This window comes from Acartia tonsa, chromosome 11 (genome assembly GCF_053477335.1).
Source record: "Acartia tonsa isolate MP-2025a chromosome 11, ASM5347733v1, whole genome shotgun sequence".
Lineage (NCBI taxonomy): Eukaryota > Metazoa > Arthropoda > Copepoda > Calanoida > Acartiidae > Acartia > Acartia tonsa.
In genome coordinates, this window is record NC_137270.1 from 44,146,366 (window position 1) to 44,160,559 (window position 14,194).

The following is a 14,194-nucleotide window of genomic DNA, read 5'->3' on the forward strand; positions in this document are numbered from 1 at the left end:
TAAACATGATTTTTCTTGTGATTAATTACAGAATGTTTACTACATTGTAATGTGTTGGTAATTTAATTTTCTAGTAAATGATTTTTTTCTTAGAACTAATTTTGTTCTATATTATATTATCATGATCCCTTTGCAATTTTGGTCAAATTTTCAGGATAAATCTGGTTTTCATTGCTTTTAAGCGAAAACTCATTAATTGTCCATTGTCCACTCCCTTACTCCCTGGAAAATAAGATACTGGAAGGAACTTGTTAACGAAAAAGCGTAGAAATTGGAAGGTTTTTTTAATAATGACAATCAAGAATAGTACTGAAAATAAGCGTCTTTTTTTCGCAATATTTCGTAAAATTGAGAGCAAGCTTCTAGTCAAATGCACTTGTTATGTCAAAAAGATCTTAACCCTTAACAGTCGGGCCCCTTGCCGCACCTTAATCGGTCGGGGGGGGGGGGGCTTTTATCTCAGTTCCTGTTAAAGCTAGAAGGCTAAAATTTTTTGTGGAAGTCCTCTGTTTGATAATGAATTTCCGACCTTAAGTAAGTCAGTCAATTTTCGCTTCCTTTACCCTTTTATTTACCAACCTTTGTTTTATAGTCCTTTTTCAAACGGCTGTAATTTTTTTTATTTTTAAAGCTAGAAGAAATTTTTCTTTGCAGAACATGTTTACCTTTATGTAAATTTTATATTAAAATATCAAAATATAAATTTCAGGGGCCGCAGGTGTACTTGGCAGCTGCCAGCCGCCTTAGTTGGCGGTCGGCGCGAAAACAGCGGTGGATCTTTATGTAGACATGTAAGAAAAGCTTAAGTTTAAAACCTGAAGTCTCTAAGTCAAAAATTGAGGCCACAGGAGCCTTTTAAAGATTTCTGGAGACCTGGAGGATCAGGACATACAGGATCATACCTGGAACCTAAAATTGACTTGAACACCTGTATTTAATATGAGGATATACTACTAGAGGATATTTTAGTATTTTGGTAAGATAAAATGCTTTGTTTAAGTCAAAAAAATATTTTTTCTCTTTACCTGGATGACCGTGGCAGGTTTACTGGCATCCTGTGCCCGCCAGGATGGAGATATTAAAAAAAATTCCAACTCTCAGTTATGTTACACATACTTGAAAAGTCAAGCAGTTTGGGCTCTTTATCTTTCACACAGAGAAAATGAGATAGAAAAAACCGGAGGGGGGGGGGGCGTTCAATCCCCCCCCCTTCCCGACCGTTAAGGGTTAATTATGCGTTTAATTATACCATGCGTTTGTTCAAAATTAAGTACAGTTTGACTTAATGAGCGCAATTGGCTGGAAGCTTGCACCTAATTTTACAGGTTTTTTATCAAAAAAAATACGCTCCTTGTGGATATAACTTATAGAGTAGCTCCGCTATTGCATAAATATAATTAACAATCCTTCTGTTCATATTTCATATAAAATCCGGTAAATCCTTGGCCCTAAAAAAGAATTAAATAGTATTAGTATTGGAGGATAATGGTACCCCCCCCCCAAAAAAAAAAAAAAATAGTTATAAATTTTTTCAGGACATATAACAAGCTACATTGTAAAGGAGAACCATATCGGTTCAGCAGTTAGCAAGATCTTACTTTCAGGACAGACAGAGAGACATCCTATTATTTTTTTATAAAAGATAAAAGCGAGTGGTCTCCTATGGGAGGAGAGATCGTAAAATAGCCTAAAGTCATTCCAAGAGATTTCAAGAGTAGATTTACATATATAGCCAGTTATGTGTTTAGGCTATTAATTTTTTAGATAAATCTTGGAAGGTTTTAGGCTATTTTTCTGCCCTTTCCTACCCCAACCAATACAGATACCCTAGATGCTAAAGGCGAATATAAAGTTTAGTCTACCTGTGTAGCAATCAGCGCCGGAGGATTAATATTTTCTTGAGCTTGTCCAGCTGAAGCTGCCGCCGCAGGATTTGCTAAAATAATTGGGGAGTGTTATCAGGGAGGAAACGGACAATGGGCTGTTTATTACTCTGGTCCCTAAAGTCTTATCATAACGTTTTCTTAATCGTTGGCTTAACAACTTTGGGACTTTAGTGAATTACGATTGGTTGGTTATTTAAAATGAGTGTTCAAACTTTTCAACCACTGATTTTAATCTATAGAAGGGGTAATTATGTGCATCATAATTGGGGATGTTTATCAATTTATTGGCCATTTCCCTTTGGGTCCGTTGTAAATTGGACTGTAAATTACACAGAATCTCTTATTTGGTGGGTTAAAAACTTTGAAAACTTGAATCTTGATTTGTTGGTAACCAACATTGAGTGACTAAACTTTTCAACAATCTTAATCTAATTCTGCTTATACTATGTATACTATGTACAATAAGATATATAAGTTTTCCGGAATTTTAAAGTTAGGGGGAGATTTAAAATCTGCATCAAATTTTGAGGAATTTTTATAAAATTCTTTTTTTCTATAATTCTTTATCTAAAAGCGGAAATGCAATTTAAGTTAATTAATTTTGATATCTGTGATTGGTGGATTTAAAAAATCTGCGCTCTGATTGGATGGCGTACATCATTCAACCAATTAGAGCGCAGGTAGTTTAAAATCCACCTATCCTATTAATCAAAATTAATTAACTTAAAATGCATTTCCGCTTTTAGATAAAGAATAATACAAAAAACGAATTTTATAAAAAATCCTTAAAATTTGATGCAGATTTCAAATCTCCCCCTATCATTAAAATTCCGGAAAACTTATATACCTTAATGTACAATATATAATATGTATCGAATGTTGATCGTTTATTGTCAACCCCCCCCCCCCCTCAAAAACAGTCATACCAACCAAAACTTAACAAAAGTGGTAATAGTTATTTCATTCATCGTTTTATAAATCGCTTTCCGCGGATATAGAATGTACAATTATAAGATTAAAACTAGTTTTTTTAGCCCTAAGGTGCCGAAGGCACGGGCTAAAAAACTGGTTTTAATCTTATGATTGTACAGGGTGTTTCAATAGAAACGTCTTTTTAAAATTCTTAATTATGCATAGAAAATAAAACAATTATATAAAATGCTTTATATATTTGGAAAACCTATTCTGGGACATTTATTTCAAATATCTGAAAATTATTTTTTCAATAACTTATGCATCAAAAACCGGTTTTTCCAAAAGCCTTATTTTTGAAGATTTACGGATTTAAGGTTGTGGAAAAAATGTGCACATTTTTGAAATTGAAATTGCGCGGCTTGTATTAATAGTAGAAAAACGTCATGCATATCGTTAGAATCGTCATAAACTCTAGTTTCTAAAAATAAATGTACTATTATAAAGTGCTGTTTGTAGTTAGGAGCTACGTTGAAAAATGTGAGAAATGTTGAAAAGTTTTAAGAAAATTTAAACATTTTACCACGTAGCTCCTTTACTATACATAGCACATGAATGGTTCTTATGTATCCAAAAACTAGAGTTCATGACGATTCTAATGGTATGCATAACGTTTTAATACAAGCCGCGCAATTTGAATTTTTAAAATGTGCACATTTTTTCCACAATCTTTAAATCCATAAATCTTCAAGAATAGGATAGAAGGAGTACCAAACGTCGGAGTGGACACTTAACCTACCTAACCTATTTTAGACAAACTTATAGATTTTTTTTAATGTCTAACCCCTGCGGGGGGCTTATTTGTTCATTCATATCTTAACCTAACGTAATCTGTATAGAAATACTTAATAAAATTAATATTTTAACACTCCTGCGTTTGTCCACTCAAAAGTTTGGGACACCTGCGTTTGTCCTGGAACCATCAAAACTTACCAAAGACTTCATGACCATCAAAATGAACTCCCCATCTAAATGGCAATGCATATGTACATGCAGTCTCTGTCGCAGTCTTTGCAGTGGCTCCAGCAAATATATTACCACACACCCTGAATAAGAATTGTATCGCATTGTATTAAAGACAGCTTTCCGTGGAAAAATAAAACATTATAGAATGAATTCCAGTTTTGTCGGTCCTATTTTATGGAAAATTCTCTATAGTAGGACACTAAACATGATTTTTTAGTATGGATCAGAACAGAATTTAGTGGAAATTTATCATATTCAGAGCCATGCTGGAAAATGAATTAGAAGTTTTGATTAAAATTGAATTTGCATAGTATATACCATCTTTATAGCATATACCATCTTTATGTAAATTTGTATCTCTTAAATTTTTAAATCAAGATTTATTTGATGAACAAAATTAGCTAAAAACTACCTTAGGCCTATATGAAGCTCTCCCAAAATAGGAAACTAATCATTTCAGTAGTTAGAGAGATACCTGGAAACACCAGCACTGCAAGGAGATCCAGTTCCAGGTTGCGGGTTGCAGGTTCACTAAACTAATATAATATACCTGGAAACACTAGCAGTGCCAGGAGATCAAGTGCCAGGTTGCAATTTCACTACACTAATATAATATACCTGGAAATACCAGCAGTGCCAGGATGCAGGTTCACTATACTAATATAACATACCTGGAAACACCAGCAGTGCCTGGAGATCCAGTACCCGGTTGCAGGTTCACTACACTAATATAATCTGTTAGAGCTGGTCCCAGTACATTAGCTGGACTTGTGGCGGTTACTAAAATGTATTAACATAAATAAATCGAGCAGATTTTGAGTATCTTGAATCTAATGATTAATCCTGCTTTAAATTTATCAATCGTCTATTAAGAAATATATTAATGAATCTAACAAAGAATCAATCAAAGAATTTTTAAAAATATATCAATTGATGTAAATATGAATCTACTACTTAATATTTTTTAAAATCTATTCTTCATTTGTCCCTTAATCTTTGATTAGAGTATGTTTTTTAATAGATTTATAATGGAAAGCTAATCTATATGAAGACATTATCAATTTCAAATTTAACTTACAAGAACATTGTGTATCAACAGCACTTTGAAAAGCACTTGAAGATCCTGATGCACTTACTCCAAATGATGTTACTGAACCTGAAAATAATATAAAAAATTATAAAAATTTCGGATCTACTGCAGTTCACGGTAAAATATTGCTGGTAACGAATATTGCCAAAAATCTATGAATTTTAAAGGCTGCTAGCTGTCAAACGGCTGAACGTACAGATCATGCCCGCACACTGTTTTAAGCGGCATAAGAAGGCCTAAAATAATCTGTAATAGCCATAAATCAATAATGCATAATTATCTCGCAGTGCAGAGAAATGCGCGAAAAAGGCCTATTTTACGTGTTTTTTCTTCAGTGAAGCTTTCCCTGTGCATCATTGAATCTTGGCTATTCCAGATTATTTGTAGGCCTTCTTATACCGCTTAAAATGGTGTGCGGGTATGATCTCTACGTTTAGCCGTTTGACAGCTAGCAGCCTTTAAAATTCATAGATTTTTAGCAATATTCGTTACCAGCAATATTTTACCGTTAACTGCAGTAGATCCAAAATTTCTATTTTGAAAAATGTATATAACAAATAAAATTTTATATACTATGATCTCCAAATTATTTTTTGAATTGATCAATCAATCAATTGTTCCATATATATTAATCAATCTACCAATGCTATATCAATTAAACTTAAAGATTGATAAATCAATCATTAGATATATAAATCTATCAATTAATCTTTTAATAATCTACCAATCAATTAATCTATTGCATGAATTATCAGTTAATCTACCAATCAATCTATTGATCTATCATTCAGTCTAACAATTAATCTAACTGATAATTTACCAATCAATTATAAATCAATGGAACAATGTAATGTGTACAACAATCCATGTATCAATCAATCTTTTAATCTATAAATAAATTGTTCTATCAATCAATATATCAATTTATTATTTAATTTATTGATCTTTTTGAATCAATAAATTTAAAATTTTTATTAATTGAACAATTTATAATTAATCTCTTCATCAATCAATAAAATTTTAGTACCTGCTGCTGCACTAATCGCTGGATAAAAACAAATTGAACATTTTCCTTTTTCTCTTCGGAAACAGATGTCATAATATTGGTTTCTAAACAAATTATCCATACAATAAGTCAATTATCATTCTCATATAGTAAGATTAAAGAGTTAAGATAAAAGAACAAATATTTTTGAGAGTAGGGAAAGTAAGTCTGTTCTTAAAGAAACTAGATATCCCCAGCTGCAATAGCTGGCTAGCTATTACTGAAATGGCATTGTGACCATCAATAATCTAGTTTTGATTCTTTAAAAAAATTAACATGGCTGCATATTGTAAAGTATATATAATATTATAGCCCCAGAAAATAAACTCTTTTTCACAATTTTTGAGGAATAGTGTGTATGCTAAACCTATTTTAAGGGCAAAAGTTTCAATTTGCAGTCTGTGTTTATTTGTGTTGGTTAAATTCAGTAAAGTAGGAAAAAGAAGTCTGCTTGGAAAACAAATTTTTAGTGTAATTATATGCACCATTGCATTGCCCATATTCATTTTTTCTAGTACCCAAAATTCAATACAGCCAAATAATATGTTTTGGATGCATTATCCCATTCCTGTACCCCTGGTAGAAATGGGTTGGTTGTCCGTACTGCTACTTGAAATAATGTAAACTTACTGTAAATGAGTGGCAGTAGTTGAAACAGAACTTTGAGAGGTGTCAAAATTAAACGAAGCAAAGGTTCCTAAAACAGAAAAAAATGGATGATTTGTTAAAAAACAAGGATGACAACATCCATAGGTAGCGAAGCTCAACAATTATGAATGGATATTGGGAAAAATTACTATAAAGCAGTGTCATACAATAAACATTAATCTTGACAAAATAGGGAAATCAGGAGACCTTAAAAATCACGCAACCTTAAAAATCAAGAAAATTTTAAAATCTAGGAATCGATCTAGCACCGCAATTTATAGACAAATCTTAATGAAACTTGATAAAAATATGTAGAATATGAGCATATTCAATCCCTGATAATTTTAGCCATAAATCCTGAATAGGAATCAAGAAAACCATAGGAGCCGAGAAAATCATGTTTATCCTTCTTTGTCTCAGACGGACGGACATTTCTAATTATAGAGTAGATCATTAGTTTTAGAGCTAAACTATTTGTTTAGATAAATAGATAGATATATAAAAAGACAGATGGATAGATAGATAGACTGATAGATAGATATCTGAACCTGCAGTATGCCATTGTAAACAATCATCTACAGGCATATTCTCATAGATACATAGATAGATAGATAAATAGATAGATAGATAGATACCTGAACCCGCAGTATGCCATTGTAAACAATCATCTACAGGCATATTCTCATAGATACATAGATAGATAGATAAATAGATAGATAGATAGATACCTGAACCCGCAGTATGCCATTGTAAACAATCATCTACAGGCATATTCTCATAAATAGATAGATAGATAGATAGATAGATAGATAAATAGATAGATATATAGATAGATAAATACCTGAACCCGCAGTATGCCATTGTAAGCAATCATCTACAGGCATATTCTCATAGATACATAGATAGATAGATAAATAGATAGATATATAGATAGATAGATACCTGAACCCGCAGTATGCCATTGTAAACAATCATCTACAGGCATATTCTCACTCCCACACTCATATTGAATAACCTGACAAAAAATACAAATAATTTTTTGTTTGTTTACATTTCGATTTCAATGTTGCGCATTTATGTAGCGTAATTTAGTGTGACGTCATTAATAATTGGTCCCCAAAGTTTGTCAAAATCTGTCATATCCCTCACAAACACTTTAAGTGAGTCCCCAATGTTTTAGATCCTTAAAGTTTTGAATATTTAATCCATTGCACCATTTCTAGTTCCCTGCAAAAAAGTTATTTTCATTGTCCTATCCTCATGTTTTACTGTATAATGGATATTAAGATATATAAGTTGGAAAGAATTTTAGTGTTAGAGTGAGATTTGAAATCTGCATAAAATGTTAAGGATTTTTTATAAAATTCATTTTTTGTATAATTCTTTATCTAATAGCGGAAATACAATTTAAGTTAATTAATTTTGACATCCCTGATAGGTGGATTGGAAACTATCTGCGCTCTAATTGGTTGAATGAAGTACGACACTTAAGCTTCTCCAATCAGAGCGCAGATAGTTTTCAATCCACCAATTACAGATGTCAAAATTAAGTAACTTAAATTGTATTTCCGCTTTTAGATAAAAAATTATACCAAAAACTAATTTTATAAAAAATCCTTAAAATTTGATGCAGATTTCAAATCTCCCTCTAACACTAAAATTCTTTCCAACTTGTATGTCTTAATGGATATATAATAGACGTGGATATTATGACAGGGGGAAAAATTGTCGTCAATTTTGATTGCTAACATAGACATTACTTTTTAGTCAGTTTGTTTTTAAAAAGTTAGAGTTCAGGGGATTGGGTAAAGAGGGTTAGATTGGGGGGGGGGGTCGTTATTTTAGCCAACTACAAGTTTCACTTTATTAGAGTATATGCAAATCTAGTGTATATCCAAGTAATAATTAATCCATTTACTGAATATTCCCTATATTATAATAATGTCATGAAATTTTCTAATCATTGTGTTTTTTTATTATTATTCTTTCATTATAGACTAATAACAGAAAGTAGAGTAGCGAAGCTACTAATTATATTCATGGTATGTACAATTGCCCATACGTCCTAGAGAATAGCAATATAACTTCTTTATTTCTTGACTTATTTTGAAAGATATAGAAAAAATAAGTTCTATCAAAGAAGTAGGTAATCTTTTCCCGTTTCTGATAGATAAATCGGCCTTTTAAACCATGGATGAGCTTGATATAGCTGCAATTTTAGTGCTTTACCTTAAAATAACAAACCTGAACTAAAACAATAACCAATTATAACAAACAAACTAAAAACTAACCCCACCTCTTTATTATCAACTAGCGGCTACGCGGCTATGATGTTAGTTATGTTTTTAATTAACTGCAAAATTGTTTTTTTATATTTTTATCGATTTCTCTGGGGAGGGTGGTGGTACCCTCCCCCAAAATAGTTATAAACCTGCATGGGACCTATGAGAAGCTACCCTGTTAAGGAGAACCCGACCTGTTCTGCGGTGAGCGAGATCCTTCTGTACAAACAGACAAACAAACATCCTGTTACTTTAGTAAAAGGATTTATTTCATAGTAAAAAGAGGAATGAAACCCCCGCACTGCCTACATATAAATAAACTGTACGTTGTCTTTTTCCCTTAAGATATCTGAGCTTCGCTACCTATTAATATAATTATCTTTGTATATTATACAAAAGATTTTTAAAAAACAAAAGTTATATAGTATACAACTTTGATTCTTTTAAACCCCCATCCCTTCTACCCCTTCCCTTTACACTAAAACCAGCTGTTAAATTGCTCAGTTTTAAACAAACCTTTGTACAGTAAAGAACTATGATAAAGAAGGGATAACCATATTCAGTATAATACATTTAACTTTTGCTTTGTAATTTCGAGCACTTTTTCATTGTTTTGTTGTTTCTTCACTTTAAAATGACCTATATTTTTTTTCTCGTATTCATTCGAATCCGGTGGATAGGAACCAGTTCTCATCCATATGAAAAAACTATGTCTATCATCGTATTATATCCAGCTTTCTACGAATATAGAAATGTACAATCATAAGATTAAAACCAGTTTTAATCTTATGATTGTACATTCTATATCCACGGAAAGCGGTTTATAATACGATGAAAGAAATAACTATTAAAATATGTATCTGATTTTACTATAAATAGATGAAATATGTTTAATTTTGTGCAGGTTGACAAGAATTAGATGTGATTTAATCGAAATATATTCCTACAAATTGAGCAGTGTGTTTTTCCTTGGATAGTCTCTTTTCAACAACGTTGCTGTGTATTTTTCCATATACAATGCATGACATTGACTTTTAAGGCGTAATCATTATTACACGAATAATATGAATATTAGAGTAAAACACTAGAGGGAGAAAGGGTTAAATAACTGTATCTCTCCATCGCAACCGCCTTGTGCAACCTTTTTATTGGGTCATTGAAAATTAACCAATGGTGTCGCTTATATTAACACAGTCAAGTAGAAGCAAATAATTTAGAAGCAGACGAAAGAGGTCTTCGAAAAAGGAAGGGAGGTAGTTGTCTGTATATACATCTATACTATAGATCTGTTATATGAATCAAGGAAATTACAATTATAAGGAGCGCAATAATAACTATTTATAGTCAGGAATCTAAAGGGATAAGACAATGGCCGATTAATTAATGCACTTCCCTAATAATGACACACAAAATACCCTTTTTGTTGATTAAGATTAGTGATTGAAACGTTTTAACACTCAACATAATAAACCAACCAATCAGAATTCACTAAAAGTCCCAATAGTTGTTAAGCCAACGAATAAGAAAACATAATTGTAAAACTTTCGGGACTAGTGTAATAAACAGCCTATTATCCCCTCTCTATCTGATTTAAAGTACAAAGTAGAACGATGTCTGTCCGTTTGTCTGAAGCAAAAGATCTCACTAACCGAATAGGTTTTGCTTTTTGAGGATTATACCTATTGATTGTGTGGTGGTTTTAAGCTATTTCCCTCCCAATCAAAAAGATATTAGGGATGTTCGCAGAGTCTAGGGGCGAAACCACTAGTTAGATAATAATGAACAGAAATACAGTTAACACAATTAAATTTTTTAACATTCTATAAGGCAAAATAAAAATTAGATGAGGGCAAACAATTTAGTTTTTGGATATAGGATATATGTATTTATATTGACAGGGGAAAATGTTTCGTCAATTTAGCTTTCTAATATGGACCTCATTCGTTAATCCAGTTTGAAGATAGTGGATGGGGTAAAAAGGGGTATTTTTATTTTAGCCAGCTATGAGCATCGCTTTTTAAGAGTACATAAAAATCTGGTGTAACATCCAAGCAATAATATATCATTTATAAAGTTTGATTTACAATTTTTATAAACAATTGGCCAATCTCTATACCCTACACTAAACTAAAGAGTAGATTTCCATAGGGAGTATAATACAAAAAGGGACACTCTGCATTCAAAATTTCACAAATAATTTATGATCATTATCACATCGTATTAAAGACAGCTTTCTGCGGATATAAAAATGAAACATTTTAAGATTACAACCTTTTTGATAGACCCGGAGGGCTGAAGGCCTTGGTTTACAGCCATTAATTTTATAATAGTTATTTAAATATCCGTGGAAAATTGTCTATAATGCGATGGTATACATGATTTTTCAGTATGGCTGATAACCAGTTCTAATCCAGCAGATATCAATCAGTTTCGAAGCCATGCTGTAAAAACCATTAAAAAGTTTAGTTTTAGTCTATAAGAATTCAGGCTCCTTAAGGGATAAAACAATGGAAGTACAATAAGTACCCTACTCTAGATTAACATCATCGGTGGAAAAGTTCGGACACTGTTAGGTTGTATCAATTAATCAAGATTCAACACAAAGTCCCCAATATTTTAGGGCTAACAGATCAGAAATCTTTGGAAACCAGTATAAGTTTCCTAGTGGCTTTTTAATAAACTTAATGAATTTTTTTCCCGAGGTATTAAAATAAAAGCCCAGTATACAGAATTTGCCAGGGAGGAAGGGGACATTGGACTGTAAATTACACTGGATACTTAAGCATTATAACCACGTTGTCTCAAAAACTTTGAGGACTTTTATCAAATTTTGTTTCTAAATGAGTATTGTCTAAACTTTTTAACCAATAATTTCAATCTACAAAATTTGTATATAAAGAATAATTATGTTTATAATCATTAGGAATGTTAAACCATTTTATCGTCCATTGTCTTATCCCTTAAGATCTCTGAGAACAGTATAAAATTCATTGAAATGACAAGGATGACAACATCCATAAAAGCGAAGCACTGAAACGGTAGGACAAACGGACATTAACACTTGTATAGTTTTAGAACTGAATAATCATAATATAAATGTATAAGAGTCGAAGCAAAATTGTGAGTAAATTTGTTGAAAAACGGCTTGATACAGGATAACGTTTATGGACATACTTACATATTTAGGACTTGATTATAGAGTTGCTTCGCTTATAACATTATACTTTGTTGTCCCAGGAATCAATATACCAAAAATCAGATCAATCGGATAATTAGATCACATAAAAATTTGTTGTTAAAAAAGTAAAAAAATCAACATGTTTAAAATGGCCATACGGAAATTTTGGTAATGATTATAGAGTTGCTACGCTTTCTAAATCGTACCTAACTACTAAAGGAATCACCATGCAAAGTTTGAAATCGATAGGAAAATTCTAACATGCCTAAATTAACGAAAAAAGCTATCCGTTACGGACGGACGGATGGACGGACCGACCCTAATTTTAGAAAAGCTTCGCTTTTAACAAGGAATACAAACCAGTAAAAGGATAAATAAACAGCAAAACGGTCAGACGAAAAAAAAATTACTTAGAAGTTAGTGGGATGTCTCTCTTAAAGTCCCCCCCCCCCCCGAAAATTTAGTTTTCTTTTTCTTTCTGAATCTAAAATTGAAAATAGAAGGGGGGGGGTTGTCAACTTTCCGCCTCAAGTGCATCTAGAGGCCTCAAGAGCTCGATCTTTAAATCGTTTATAGGTGATTTAAACCGGGGCGATTCATTTGGCGCACCATCAAATTATTAATATCAATCTTCAAATCGAATTTGCATGGGCGATTTGAATCGGGCAGTGGCGCGGGCCCGGCGCGGCAATGGCACTCACCGAGTGCCATTGCCGAACCAAATCGGGGTGATTTATTTAATAAATAAATATTTTTTTTTAATTACTTTAATATTTTATTGCAAAACTATCGTGAAAACATTTTTATAGTTATTTTTAAAATAAATTATATATTAATGTTTTATATAAAATACCATACGGACACGGCATTTTGGTATTATCCTCTTAGAAATTTTTTTTTCAATATTGAAAATTTGAGTACCCCCCCCCCGACAGCGAACTATGAACTCTGGCCGCAGCGCTCGGCTCCCTAGCCTGCCTAGCCGCAGCGCTCGGCCCCCTTGCCTGCCTAGCCGCAGCGCTCGGCCCCCTTGCCTGCCTAGCCGCAGCGCTCGGCCCCCTTGCTCGTCGGTAGTCGGGGGGGGGGGGTGGGGGGGGGGTACAAAATTGAAAAAAATTGAAAAAAAAATTTCTAAGAGGATAACGCCGGCATTTTATATAAAATACCTTACTGACACTGCTTAAGTAATAAAGTTGTACTGGCGCGGATCGATATTTTAGTGAGTGCGCAGGCGATTTAACAACACCGCGCCGAAAATCTTTTAAAAATCCATGTTTTATAGGCGCGCTGTGGCTTAACACCAACGCACCTACGGTTCACCTCTGAATCGCCCTGGTTTAAATCACCATAAAAACGATTTAAAGATCAAGCTAAGGTGAGCATCCGCTAATACTTATTAATAAATATAGTAAAAATTACTTACCCTTATGATCCACTTTCTATTTGCTGATGAAGTTCCTACATCTATATCTAGTTTTATCTAGGACCAATAGTATTTTTTTTTATCCAGGGCACATTGGGGCATATCAGCCAAAAAGGGGATTTAATTATTTAGAGCCCGAATTTCTTGTTCAAAATGTCAAATTAGAATGTTTGAGGTCAGGGAATGCATTTCTTAACTTATCAGAGGAGTATGAAAATTTTTCAGTAGCGCAGCTACTCTATCACTAGCTTTTTGGGCCCTTTAAAGTGTATCTATGTCAATTGTAGTCCGATTTTAGTGTTCAAAGTGTCAAACTAGGGGTTGTTGGGGCCTGGGAATTCATTTCAGTAGAAGGGGAGGGGATGGTGTAAAGGGGGTGGATGGGAAATCCTTATTTTAGTCAGCTACAAGTTTGTTCAGTGATAATAAATCCATTATAAATGTAGGCATGATTGACATCAATTTTTATAAACTAATATCTATATTTATAATGAAATTATGATTTTTGTTTACTGTTTATCTGTATATTAACCCTTAACAGTTAGGGGGAGGGGGTCGTTTCCCCCCCCCCTCCTCCCCTCCGTTTTTTTCTATCATATTTTCTGTGTGTGAAAGATAGAGGGCTATAAATGAGTGACTTCTTAACCCTTACAGATCGGGGGGGGGGGGGGTCATATTGACCCCCCCCTCTAGTTTTTTCAATG

At 33.0% G+C, this 14,194-nt stretch overlaps 1 protein-coding gene across 1 annotated transcript; it reads right to left on the bottom strand.

The window, feature by feature from the left end:
• Positions 1 to 1,233: 1,233 nt before the first annotated feature.
• Positions 1,234 to 13,543, bottom strand: LOC145332631 (uncharacterized). The gene is made up of 9 exons (XM_080177640.1): positions 13,491 to 13,543; positions 7,550 to 7,622; positions 6,590 to 6,656; positions 5,942 to 6,024; positions 4,903 to 4,980; positions 4,496 to 4,604; positions 3,792 to 3,904; positions 1,863 to 1,936; positions 1,234 to 1,448 (listed from the first exon to the last, which is right to left on the bottom strand). The coding sequence occupies exons 2-9, from the start codon at positions 7,590 to 7,592 to the stop codon at positions 1,398 to 1,400; spliced, it is 618 nt and encodes a 205-aa protein (XP_080033766.1). The 5' UTR covers positions 7,593 to 7,622; positions 13,491 to 13,543; the 3' UTR covers positions 1,234 to 1,397.
• Positions 13,544 to 14,194: the final 651 nt, after the last annotated feature.